The sequence below is a fragment of the Myotis myotis genome, unplaced genomic scaffold (assembly GCF_014108235.1).
Source record: "Myotis myotis isolate mMyoMyo1 unplaced genomic scaffold, mMyoMyo1.p scaffold_m19_p_10, whole genome shotgun sequence".
Classification (NCBI taxonomy): domain Eukaryota; kingdom Metazoa; phylum Chordata; class Mammalia; order Chiroptera; family Vespertilionidae; genus Myotis; species Myotis myotis.
Genome location: NW_023416314.1, coordinates 36,770,648 through 36,784,663, shown reverse-complemented (window position 1 = coordinate 36,784,663; position 14,016 = coordinate 36,770,648). Strand labels below are relative to the sequence as shown.

Below are 14,016 nucleotides of genomic sequence, written 5' to 3'. Positions count from 1 at the left end.
AGGAAGGGGGAGAACCTGAGGAAGGGGAAAAATCTGGAGTTACCAGATTATTAGATTCAAATGTCCTATTTTAAAAGAAAATCACAAACATACAAAGAAACAAGAAAGTGTGGTCCAGCCCAGATGGTGTGGCTCAGTGGTTGAGCATCGACCTATGAACCAGAAGGTCCCGGTTCGATTCCTGGTCAGGGCACATGCCTGGGTTGTGGGCTCCATCCCCAGTGTGGGGTGTGCAGGAGACAGCCACTCAATGATTCTCTCTCATCATTGATGTTTCTATCTCTCTCCCTCTCCCTTCCTCTCTGAAATCAATAAAAATATATTAAATAAAAAGAAAATAAAATAGGGAGTAGGGTCTATTCAAGGGGAAAAAAAATCAGTAGAAACGGTCCCTAAAAAGATGTGATGGCAGATATATTAGACAATGACTTTAAAACAACCATCTTAAAGATAATTAAAGAACTAAAGAAGACGTGGATAAAGTAAAAAAAAAAAAAAAAAAAAAAAAAAAAAAGAGAAACAAAATGAAAATATTAATAAAAGGACAAAAAAACCTAAAAAGAAACCAAAAACAAATTCTGGAGCTGAAAATACAGTAATTGAAATAAAAACCCGACTATTAGCATTCAAAGGCAAATATGAGCAATCAGAATAAAGAATCACTGTATTTTAATGACAGGACAATAGAAGTTAATGAGACTGAAAAAAAAGATTAAAGAAAAGTTAGCAGAGTCTGCAAGATCTGTTGTACACCATTAAATGAATCAATACATGAATAGTTACAATCTGAAGGAGAAGAGAGAAAGGAGCAGAGAAAATATCTGAAGAAATAATGACTGAAAACTTCCCAAGTTTGATGAAAGACATGAATATAAACACTGAAGAAGTTCAATGAATTCCAACTAAGTTGAATTCAAAGAGACCCACATGGAGACACATTTTAAACAAATTTTCAAAAGACAAAGACAAAGAGAAAATTTTAAAAGCACTAATAGAGAAGTGACCTGTCACATACAAGGGGTCCACAATAAATATCCGATCATAAACTTTAAAGGCCAGAAGGCAGTGTACCCACATATTCAGTGTTTTAAAAAAACACCTGTCAACCAAGAATCCTATATCCAGTAAAACTGTTCTTCAAAACTGAGGGGAAACTTGATAAATTCCTAGATAGACTAAAGCTGAGAACACTAGATCCTAGTTCATGGACACTAGGTCTGCCCTACAAGAAAAGATCAAGGGAGTCCTGCAAGGTGAAATGAAAAATACAATAGATAGTTATTGCTTTGTATCATTTGCTAAAAAGGGTTACACAAGAGAACTATGAACAATTGTTCCCAACAAATTGGATAACCTAGATGAAATGGACAAAATCCTAGAAACACAAAATCTACCAAGACTGAATCCTGAATAACTGGAAAACGTGAAAACCTAGAAGTAAAGAAACTGAATCATTAACCAAAGTCTTCCCCAAAATAGAAGTCTTAGAACTGATGACTTCACTGGTGAATTCCACCTAACATTTAAAGAAGGACTAGTAATAACCCATTAGGATTGCTACGTCAAAAAAAACAAACCAACAAGAATGTGAAGGATGTGGAAAAATTGGAACCCTTGTGCATTGTTGGTACAGCAGTTGTGGGAAACAACATGTCAGTTCCTCAAACAATTAGAATCACTATATGATCCAGCAAGTCTACTTCTGGGTATACAGGCATATCTTGGAGATACTGTAGGTTCACATCCAAACTGCCACAATTAAGTGAAGATCTCAACAAAGCAAGTTACATGAATTTTTGGTTTCCAAGTGCACATAAAATTATGTTTACATCATACTGTAGTTTATTAAGAGTGCAACAAGCATTATGCTTAAAATAATAATATACACACCTTAATTAAAAAATACTTTACTGCTTAGTGCTAGCTGGTTTGGCTCAGTGGATAGAGTGTCAGCCTGCAGACTGAAGGGTCCTGAGTTTGATTCCAGTCAAGGGCACATGCCCAGGTTGCTAGATCCTCAATAGGGGGCATGCAGGAGGCAGCCTATCAATGATTCTTTCTCATCAATGATGCTTCTCTCTCTTTCTCTCCCTCTCCCTTCCTGTCTGAAATCAATAAAAAAATATATTTAAAGATAAATAAATAAATAAATAAATAAATAAATAAATAATTTTTACTGCTTAAAAAACTCTGACCATCATCTAAGCTTTCACCAGGTTGTAATCTTTCACTGGTGGATGGTCTTGCTTTGATGTTGATGGCTGCTGATTGATCAGGGTGGTGTTTCCTGAAGGCTGGGGTGGCTGGCAATTTCTTAAAATAAGACAACAATGAAGTTAGCCCCACAATTGACTCTTTCTTTCACAAATGATTTCTCTGTAGCACGCAATACTATTTGATAGCATTTTACCCACAGTGAAAGTTCTTTTAAAATTGCAGTCAATCCTCTCAAACTCTGCTACCACTTTATTAACTAAGTTTATATAATTTTTTTGTTTATTTGTGTATTTGAGCCAAACTGTCGACAACTGCCAGGAAACAAAATCTCAAGGCATTGAGATAATGCTCCCAAGTTTATGTAATTTTATATATCTTTGCTTGTCATTTCAACAATATTCACAGCATATTCAGCAGGAATAGATTTCATCTCTAGAAACCACTTTGGTCATCTGTAAGAAATAACTCATCTGTTAAAGTTTTATGAGATTACAGCAATTTAGTCACATATTCAGGCTCCACTTCTAATTATAATTTTCTTTCTATTTCTACCACATCTGCAGTTACTTCTTCCACTGAAGTCTTGAACCCCTCCAAGTCATCTATGAGAATTAGAATCAACATTCCAGTCTCCTGTTAATGTTGATATTTTGACCTCGTCCTATGAATCACAGAAGTTCTGAATCTAGAATAGTAGCTCCTTTACAGAAGGTTTTCAATTTACTTTGCCCAAATCCATAAGAGGAATCACTAGTTATGATAGCTAGAGCCTCATGAAATTTTTTCTTCCAATAAGACTTAAAGGTCAAAATTACTCCTTGATACATGGACTAAAGAATGGATGTTGTGTTAGCAGCATGAAAACATTAATCTCATTGTACATCTCCATCAGAGCTCTTGGGTGACCAGATGCATTGTCAATGAGCAGTAATATTTTGAAAGGGATCTTTTGTGCTGAGCAGATCTTAATAGTAGGCTTAAAATATTCAGTAAACCATATTATAAACAGATGTGCTGTTATCCAGCTTTGTTGTTCCATTTATAGGGCACAGGCAGAATATATTTAGCACAATTCTTAAGGACCATAGGATTTTCAGAATGGTAAATGAGTATTGGCTTCAACTTAAAGTCACCATGGCATTAGTTCCTAACAAGAGGGTCAGCCTGTCCTCTGAAGCTTTGAGACCAGGCATTGAGTTCTCCTTCCTAGCTTTAAAAATCCTGGATGGCATTTTATTCCAATATAAAGCTGTTTCATCTACACTAAAAATCTACAAATCTTTTGTTTAGTGTAATCACCTTTATTATCTCAGCTAGATCCCCTGGATAACTTGGTATAGCTTCTACATCAACACTTGCTGCTTCACTTTGCACTTTTATGTTATGGAGATGGTTTCTTTCCTTAAATCTTATGAACCAACCTCTGCTAGCTTCCAACTTTTCTTCTGCTGTCTTCTCACCTTTTTCAGCCTTCAAAGGACTAAACATCGTCCTTGTTCTGGATTAGGCATGGTTTAAAGAACTGTTGTGGCTGAATTGATCTTCTCTCCAGAACACTAAAAATTTCTCCATATCAATAATAAGGGTGTTTTGCTTTCTTATCCTTTGTGTGTTTATTTTCCCTTCAAGAACTTTTCTTCTGCATTTAAACTTAGCTATTTGGCACAAGAGGCCTATCTTGGCTTTCAACATGTCTTCCTGACTAAGCTTAATCATTTCTAGCTTTTGATTTAAAGTGAGAGACATATGATTCTTCCTTTCACTTGAACATTTAGAGGCTATGATAGGATTAATAATGGACCAAACATTCCCATTAAAAGGCAGAGATTGACTGACTAAATATAAAAGCAAGAACGAATAACATTCTTTTTACAAGAGATGAATAGACTTTAAAGATGCAAAGCAATTGAAAGATAAATGACAGTTAAAAATAAGTATAATACAAACACTAATTATAAGAAATCTAGTGTGGTAACGTTAATAAAAGAAAAAGTAATCTTTAAATAAGAATTATTAGCAGACATAATGGACATTTCATAATCAAAGAATCAATTCACCAAGAAGACCTAACAATTCTAAATGCATATGCACCCTAATAAAAGGGTTTTAAAACATAAGAACAACAGAGCTTAAGAGAGAGATACACAAATCAAAAATCATAGTTGGATACATTAACACTCCTTTCTCAGTAACTGACAGATGAGGCATAAGTAGTCATTCACTTCTCTCTGACTGGTGAGTTTGCTCCTAGAAGAAAAAAGGCAGAAGACTTGATCTAATCTTCTTGTCAACATAATAACTACATCTTTTGTAAATATAATAATGACATTTACTAGGAAGAGAAGTATATCTACATATACATATAGATATAAATTTATTTCAGAGAGGAAGAGTGAGGGAGAGAGAGATAGAAACATCAATAATGAGAGAGAATCATCCATTGGTTGCCTCCTGCATGCCCCCTACTGGGGATCAATCCCACAACCTGGGCATGTGCCCTGACCAGGAATAGAACTGTGACCTCCTGGTTCATAGGTAGACCCTCAACCACTGAGTCCCACCACCTGGGCAGGAAGCAAAGCATTATATATAGAAAATATTAGTTAAAGGATGCTCCTTGTTAAGTATTTCTTTATTATATACTAGAGGCCCAGTGCATGAAATTCATGCACAGAGTGGGTCTCTAGGCCTCACCTGTGATCAGGGCTGATCTTTCCCGGCTGCCAGCAGCCAGGCCCGCCCCTACCGCCACTGCCACTGGTCACCCTCTGTGTATGGGGTGACCGGTGGGGCGACTGGGGCCCTGGAGCCATCAGGATCCACCACCACCCACCCCCAGTTCCCAGTTCCTCATTGGGCGATCAGAGCCTGCCGGCCAGGGGGGAGAGACTGAGAGGTTGACCAGCAGGCCCCAAGTGATGATCAGGGCCTGTGGGTTGGGGGCAGCTCCTGCATTGGTGGTCAGTGTGTGTTAGCTGACTGGTCATTCCGCCATCGGGTTGATTTGCATATTACGCTTCTATATATATAGATTTTGTAAGTAAATACAGAATGTAGATTTATGAGGCATGGGTCCCTGGAGGAGGTCACATAAGCTATACCACTTCCTGGGAGTATTAAATGGAGATGTTTTGTAACTCAGATGCGCCTCTTCTATGTGAAATATTCTGTGGACCTTAGAGTATGTATGTATCCAATAAAGGAATACCAGTGGAGCTGGAGTCAATGTCTCTGACTTCTTGTCTGAGCCTCTTCACTGCCCACTTATCTTTGAGATTAATAAGAAAGATTGATAGTAGGCAAGTTCTCTGATATTTGTCAGTTTGATCTGCAACTTAAGCCCTTGTGTTAACATAATAGAAAAAAGAAACAAAAAAAAATTCACTATGAAATGTTTGAAAAGTCTCAACCAACTTAAACTACTTGACATTTATAGAATACTACATCCAGCAACTGAAGAGAGCACATTATTTCAGATAGTCATGACAAATTCAGCAAGATAAATGATAAAATGGGCCATAAAACAAGTTTAAATACATTAAAAAGTACTGAAATCATACAGAGTTATTCTCTTATCACAATGGATTTAAATTAAAAATCAAGAGGAACACAAAAAAATTTTTTTAAAGTTAACACACTTCTAAATAATCTATGAGTAATGGAAATTAAGGAGAATTTAAAATATTTTAAATTGAATTATAATAAAGACAATATATCAAAATTATTTGTGGGGTGCTATTAAAGCACTGTTTACAGGAAAATTTATAGCTTTAAGTGGTTACATTTGAACAGGAGATCTAAAATCAATCACCTAATTTTTTATGTAGGTAAAGAAGCTATCTAATAAAAGAAAAGCAAATTAAACCTAAAGTAAATCAAAGAGAGACAACAATAAAGGTAAGAGTAGAAATCAATAAACAGGGGGAAAAAAACATGCAAGAAAAACTAACAAAGCCAAAATTTGGTGTTTTGAAATGATAAAATTCATAACCCCCTAGCAAGATTATCCAAGAAAAAGAGGGAAAGTAAACATTTCCAATATCAGAATTAGAGGTGATAGTTGTACATGCTGTGAATGTGCTAATGTCACTAAACTGTTCACTTTAAAATAGTTACTTTTATGAAATATCACCTTAATAAATTAGCTTTTAAAATTAAAAAAAAATCAAAAAACACTTAAAAATCCCACATCAGGAAATAAAACAGAGGGCATCTCTATACATATTAATATACTTTTGGTTATAATAATGTATTTAAACCAATCTGTCAAAATGGCAAGGTCACCATGTCATGTTACAATGGTCTGAGAGACTAGAAAGTGAGCACTGATTAGAGAGAATCTATTGAAAATGTGATCATAATCCCAAATATCCTGGTCATAAATATTATACAAATACCAGTAACTGAAAGTACAACTGCTTAATTTCTTAAAATTTAATGGTCCTTGAGGGGGATGTCTTGAAATAAAGTCCAACTCATGAATTTTTTTTTTTTTTATTAGTTAAGGTATTACAAATGTGTCCTCATCCCCCCCATTAACCCCCAACCTCCCCCCCACACACACTCATGCTCCCATACCCCTGTTGTCCATGTCCATTGGTATGGCTTATATACATGTATACAAGTCCTTCGGTTGATCTCTTCCCCTTACCCCCGCCCTCCCCTACTTTCCTTCTGGGGATTGGTAGCCTGATTGCTGTTTCTCAGTCTTTGAGTCTGTCCCTTTTCATCAGTCTATGTTGTTCTCTATAATCCACAAATGAGTGAGATCATGTGGTATTTATCTTTCTCTGACTGGCTTATTTCACTTAGCATAATGCTCTCCAGTTCCATCCATGCTCCAACTCATGAATTTATTATCATCAGCTTTATATTACAGCTATATAGAAAAAGCCCCTATTTTTCCTACTAGAATATATGCTTTCCTTAAGGCAAAAGATGATGCCTTGCTTATGTTAACTTTTCAAAATAGGAGTCAGTATATGACCCCTCTTAATTCAGATGCCAGTTGAAACTATACTCATGTAACTATGGCCAATGTATAAATTTAAAGGCACAGTGGTCAAATAATTTGGACTCTGGAATATGCCAGACCTATATATACTCAGTTTGGTCCCCTACTGACCAACTGTATGAACTTTTCCTCTTTAGAGGCAAGTTTCCTCACTTGCAAAATGGGGATCAAGATAATTTCCAGGACACAGCATGTAAGGATGGTAAAGATAAAGGTAGAAGCTAACATTAATTGTGTTCTTACATTTGCCCAGCATTTTGCCATGTGCATAATAAGAATTCTCATTTATAATTTAACAATTCGAACAGGTTACTGTTATTCTCAATTTACAAATGAGAAAACTGACAATTAGAAACTTGTCCAAAGTCCTATGATGAATAGGTTAGGATTTGAAAAAGAGCCTGTGGTTTACCAACCACAGAACATGAACATAATAAATGATCAATAAATAGAATCTATTAAAATTCTTTCTCAACTACTAAATTAATCTAAATTATGATTAGAAGAAAAGCAAATAATTTTAGAGCCATTTTCTCTCTCTTTTTTTTATTATTAGTTAAGGTATTACAAATGTGTCCTCATCCCCCCCATTAACCCCCAACCTCCCCCCCACACACAAACTCATGCTCCCATCCCCCTGTTGTCCATGTCCATTGGTATGAGCCATTTTCTCTTTTAAAAAAGTTAAAATTAGCCCTAGCTGGTTTGTCTCAGTCAATAGAGTGTTGGCCTGTGGGCTGAAGGGTCCTGGGTTCGATTCTGGTCAAGGGCACATGCTCAGGTTGCAGACTTGATCCCCAATGTGAGACATGCAGGAGGCAGCCGATCAATGATTATCTCTCATCATTGATGTTTCTATCTCTCTCCCTTCCTCTCTGAAATCAATAAAAAAATATTTTTAAAAAAGTTAAAATTATAGAAACACATTCAAAAGAGAGGAGTAGTTGGGCAAAGAGAAATCTCCTAATTAGGAAATAAAGGTAACAAAACTTCCAATGCTTAAAAAGAGACATATTTTATGTTAAACTATCCCACGGCCAAGAGGCAGGAAAAGCAGGAACAGGAACTTAGGTGCATCCCACAGCTTAGTTCATGGTTTGAGATGCAGAAAGTTATCTAGGGGGATTTTTATGAAGGGGATTTTGAGTATATATGATAACATCGCCAAGGAAAACTTTCTCTGAAACATTTAGAATTATCTGAAAAAAAGTATTTTTAAATATAAGAAAAAGGGGATATGGGTTAAATTAATCAGTGATTAATAAAAGTTAAGTTTGAAAAAGTGACCATTTTATCCCAGGTGCTTTTAATTCTTAAAAGTGTCTCTAACCATCTATCCTATCTAATAATAGAGAAACATGGTAATTAACCATAACTTCGCTACCCTTCCCATTGGCTAATCAGGGCGATATGCAAATTAACTGCCAACCAAGATGGCGGCCGGCAGCCAGGCAGCTGAAGCAAATAGGAGGCTTGCTTGCTCCAGTGATGGAGGAAGCCCGCCTGCTGCTGCCGGCCTCTGAGCTGCACTCTAAGAAACAATGTTGCAAATATAGAAGCTAAACAAACCCCAGAAACCTGTTTTCAGCCAGCCGGCCTCGGAGCTGGAGCTATGCTGGGCTGCATATCTGGCGCTTTGGCCAGACATGCTGTCTGTGCTGTCTGTTCCTAAAACACATAGATAGGAAGGCACTGACATCAGGCCAGGCCTTGAAATATGGTCTCATGGCCCCTTCCCAGCATGCAGGCCTTCTTTCTCAGAAGGCCCAGAAGTCTCATTCCAAATTTGGGAGACAAAAGACTGGAGAAAGTATAAATAAAGAGAGTTTCCTCCATATTGGGGGGCCCAGAATTTGAAAGACACATTTTTCTCTGGGCCTCCACAAAATTTAATAATAAAATGTAACTCTTGCAGTCAGCGCTGCAGTTCAGCCTCTGCTTTGGCAGGATGCTGTAACTGTAGTCAGCTGGCCAGCTTAAGAAAGGCTCTTAAGTTTAAATTCTGAGTCGGTGGTCTATCTCACTGAGTGAACCCATAACAGAGCTGCAACAGTGTTTCAATTATAGAAGCCAAACAAACCCAGATACCTGCTTTCAGCAGCCAAGGTCTCAGAGCTGGAGCCGAGCCTCAGAGCTAAAGCCGGCTCTCAGTTCCAGTGACAGCCATAGAAGGTAAATAAATACCAGAATAAAAAAAAAAGAAAAAAAGGAGCGGTTGGGAGCTTCAGTCACCCGCCAGCCTGAAAATGGCCCTCAGCCCCTCACCCAGACTGGCCAGGGACCCCCACCCTGAAGGGGGTGTGACCAGCTGAAACAGCCATCAGCCCCTCATCCAGGCTGGCCAGGCACCCAAGCGGGACCACCACCCTGATCTGGGACACCCTTCAGAGCAAACCAGCGGGCCTCCACCCATGCACCAGGCCTCTATCCTACATAGTAAAAGGTTAATATGCAAACTGACCCTAACAGCAGAAGGACTGGGAATGATTGGTCACTATGACACACACTGACCACCAGGGGGCAGATGCTCAATGCAGGAGCTGTCCTCTGGTGGTCAGGGTGCTCTCACATGGGAGGAGCTCTGCTCAGCCACAAGCCAGGCTGATGGCTGCCAGTACAGCAGTGGTGGTGGGAGCCTCTCCTGCCTCCTCAGCAGCACTAAGGATGTCCGACTGCAGTTTAGGCCTGCTCCCCGCTGGCAAGTGGACATCCCCCGAGGGCTTCCAGGCTGCCAGAGGGATGTCTGATTGCCAGCTTAGGCCCAATCCCCCAGGGAGTGGGCCTAAGCCAGCAGGTGGTCATCCCCTGAGGGGTCCCAGACTGTGAGAAGGCACAGGCTGGGCTGAGGAACCCCCCCCCCCCCCGCCAAGTGCACAAATTTTTGTGCACCAGGACTCTAGTATATATATAAAAGCCTAAGTGACTGAACGACTGAATGACTGAATGACTGGTGGACTGGTTGCTATGACATGCACTGATCACCAGGGGGCAGATGCTCAACACAGGAACTGCCCCCTGGTGGTCAGTGAGCTCCCACAGTGGAAGCATTGCTCAGCTGACATATGGGCGGCAGACGCAGGGCTCACGGCTGGCCGCCGTAGCCCAGAGACCGCAGCAGACAAGCCTACTGAGGGGCTGCAGCGGCAGACACAGCAGGGCCAGGATGAGCAGGAGCAGCAGGCAGCATTGGACTGCCAGTTTCGGCCGGATCCCCACAGGCTACGCCAAGGGACCCCACTGGTGCATGAATCCGTGTACTGGGCCTCTGGTATATTTATAAATGTGGTGGTTAATAATTTTAGTTTATTCTCATGCTTGGCTGCTTTAAGTTTTTAAAATAATGATGTAGTAATGTTCTTAATTATGCCTTTTAGAAATCTGGCTATCTGGATAACAAAGCTATTCATGAGATACTGCAATCCTTCTGGTAATGGCTGGAGGAAATAAACACCTCTCTGAGTTCTGACTTTTTAACAGTCACTTTATATGAAAACAAAAAATGCCAAGCATACAAAAACGTGTGTTCACTGATGAGAGATTGAAGCACAAAGAAGAAGAGGCTGAAGACTACGTTCCAGGGATATAATCTATACATGATAAATATTGGTTGGTAGAGGTGGGGAGGAAGAAATGAGGGAAGAGCAAGAAGAGGAGAATATGGGATTCCAAAAAGATAGCCACACACAGAATCCTGAGATGGGAAGGGGAAGCTCAGTAGTTTGGTTAGAATGCAGATTTTGTGCAAGTAAAGCAGTGCATGCCTAGAGAGGTGTGGTCAAACACTTACCTCAACCCGTTGTGGAACAACCTCTTGTAGTCAACATTTATTATACTGATATTTTCTTTTTTAAGTTCAGCAACGGGATCTAACCGGCCCACATGCTGAAAATTAGGAGCTTTCCACCTCACATAGTCCCTATCAAAACCAGGCAACCAATAAACCTGTAAGAAGAAACAGGACATTTTTCAGTGAACCATCAGCTGTCTAGGTACAAACAGTTCCCTGTACAATAGATGAAGCCCCATTCCAGCACTGGTGGCAGTCTATAGGGAGCAGAGGGAGATTCTAGTCTTTGGCCTGATATAGTCTGATAAATTCTTACAGTGGGGCTTTCACCAGGGTTGTTCTGCAGTTGAGTTTCCTCAGGTAATATAATGGGTCAAGGGCCCATTGTGTCACACTAGCCAAAGTGGATGAGGGGCTGGCAGGTGTGGATGAAAGGTGGGAACCATAAACATCTCCTCTGGCTGATGATGCTAAACATCATCCTTGAGAGGGCTCATTATGACTCATCTGTGCAAATAGTTCCATTGGTAAAAAGACCCATTTTTCCCGACTCATAGCACTCTTCTATATTCTGAGAATTTAAGAGATTTGGAATAATTGACTACCCCAATGCAGAGGGTTCCTTCTGAAAAACATGATGAACAAATCTATGCTCAAGTAAGACTCAGCTTATTCATCATTAATTGAAACCAAGTCCTCAATGCATTAGTGTACCCAGGCCCTTTCTAATAGTTCTACTTTGGTGCATGGTACAGGTCACATCAGATGGTCATTACACTGCTGATATTTCGTTTGGTTTGGAATAGCAACAAACCTCAATGTTTCTCCCCAGTGAAATAAATATAAGTGAGTCATTCTTAGGTTGCTTCATGTAATGTATAAGCAATAATTTCCATTTCTAAAGGGAGAAAATTTATTTAAGGATCCCAGAGAAGATCTGTAAGATAGGGTAAGTTCAACTGCTATACTCTTGGGACATGCTACCCACCTCCCAACCTCTACCATAAATACTGTGATAGACATACCAAATGTTGCTCAATTTTAGATTTAAGAATCACATCTACTACACGACGTACATATGTACTTCTGAGAGGATGTTTTGGTGGAGGGCCATTAAGATCAAATATCACATATTTATTTGTCTTCCGTGCAATATCCAAATAATCACTTAGTTTTGGAATCTTCTGACTTTCTGCTTTTTCTTTATCAGCCTCTGATAAGGGTTTCATATTGTAAAATGGCTTCTTCTAAAAATAAATACACCAGAGAATACATTGGCTCCTATCAAAAGCATTTTCCAATTTTCCTGCTATATGGCCCTACCTCCATGTTGCTCCATTATCATTCAACACCAGGCCCTCTGAAATACTGGTAATGCCAGGAGGAAATAAACAACTGAGATAAGAGTTACCAAGGAGAAAAATAAAATATAGACTCCAGCTCAGCTGGTGTGACGCAGTGGTGGAACATCAATCCATTAATGAAGAGGTCCCTGGTTCAATTCCTGGTCAGGGCACATGCCCCAGTTCCAAGCTTGATCGCCGGTCGGGGGCATGTAGGAGGCAGCTGATTGATGATGAATATTTTAAAAATAGAGACTCCGTAGCTAATTATGGTATTTGGAATATTTTTATCTATATCAAAGACCCTGTTGTATTTGCACTGAAAGACCTTCATGTTCCTGTCTTAACTTTCGTTTTCAGACTTTTTTCTATAACTCAAGGTATCCCTTTTCAGTTGCCCTGGCTTCCAACATTTGCTCACACTGTTCTAGAAATAGGCTTTGGGCCCTAGCTGGTTTGGCTCAGTGGATAGAGCTTTGGCCTGCGGACTGAAGGGTCCCGGGTTCTATTCCAGTCAAGGACATGAACCTTGGTTGCTGGCTCAATCACCAGTAGGGGCTGTGCAGGAAGCAGCCGATCGAAAATGTTCCTCTCTCATAGATGTTTCTCTATATATATCCCTCTCCCTTCCTCTCTCTCTCAAAATCAATAAAAACATTTTTTTTAAAAAAAAAATAGTCTTTGGCTTCAGACTGAATTGGAGTCAATACCAGTTCTTATTACTCATTTGCCTTCTTTGTCATATTCACCTGTTAAAAATCCTACCCTCAACCTGCAAAGCCCAGTTCAAATGCTACCTTCTTCATGAAGCCTTAAATATTCCTGAACTAAAACGATTTTAATAGTGTTAAAGTTCAATGGCCCATTTTTGTGCCCCTGTATTTGGATGTCTCATTTTGCCTTCTATAGTTATCTGTGGATATCTTAGACCAAATTCAAAACCAGGCTTCATATGCTTCTTGCTGTGTAATTGGTAGAACCATTTAAATTCTCCAAGTTTTCATTGCCCAAACCAGAAAGCAGAGGACGGGGTGGGGGGTAGGGTTGGGGTGGGGGGGTGCGGGGTGCGGGAGAGCGGGGAGGCCGGGTAAGCTATCTACTTCAAGATTATTGTGAAAATTAAATAGGATAAAATATGTACAGGGTCTAGGAGCATGTACAGTACATAGAAAAGTGCACAATTCACTTAGTTCCCTTACTCTCTACTGCCTCAACTGGAATGTAACTCCCTCACAGCAGAAACTGTCCATTTTTCTGTGCAATACACAGCATTTCATTCTACACCTCAGTCCATACATGTATTAGCTATTTTAAATATAACAGATGGCTGTTTTTATTGTCATTTACCAGTTGTAGATTATTTGTGGGTGAAGTTAGTGAAGCAAGCAGTAGCCACCTCACATTTGTGTAACTTAATCTCTTTCTCTCTGCACAACTTTATCTTCATTCTCATTCTCACCTTTTCTATTTCTTTTCCTTTCCTTGACCTCTTTAACAAGCCGCCCTTTCTCGCTTTTCTCTCAGGAAATATACAACCACATTTCACAATATCCCCATGCTAGACTGTAAGGCAGATCACAGAAGCTGAATTAAACATAGTCTATACCTGAGCGGAGGTCTACAATGAGGGTTTTCTTCAGTCTCAGAAAAACAGA

General features: G+C 39.4%; 1 protein-coding gene across 1 annotated transcript in view; it reads right to left on the bottom strand.

Moving 5' to 3' along the window:
- Positions 1-14,016, bottom strand: part of GDPD4 (glycerophosphodiester phosphodiesterase domain containing 4) — a 77,461-nt gene that overhangs the window by 8,343 nt on the left and 55,102 nt on the right. Inside the window, exons 10-11 of the mRNA XM_036324068.1 lie at positions 12,044-12,265; positions 11,019-11,173 (exon numbers count right to left, since the gene is read on the bottom strand). Of these exons, the coding sequence (XP_036179961.1) occupies positions 11,019-11,173; positions 12,044-12,265 (377 nt within the window). The remainder of the gene's footprint in view (positions 1-11,018; positions 11,174-12,043; positions 12,266-14,016) is intronic.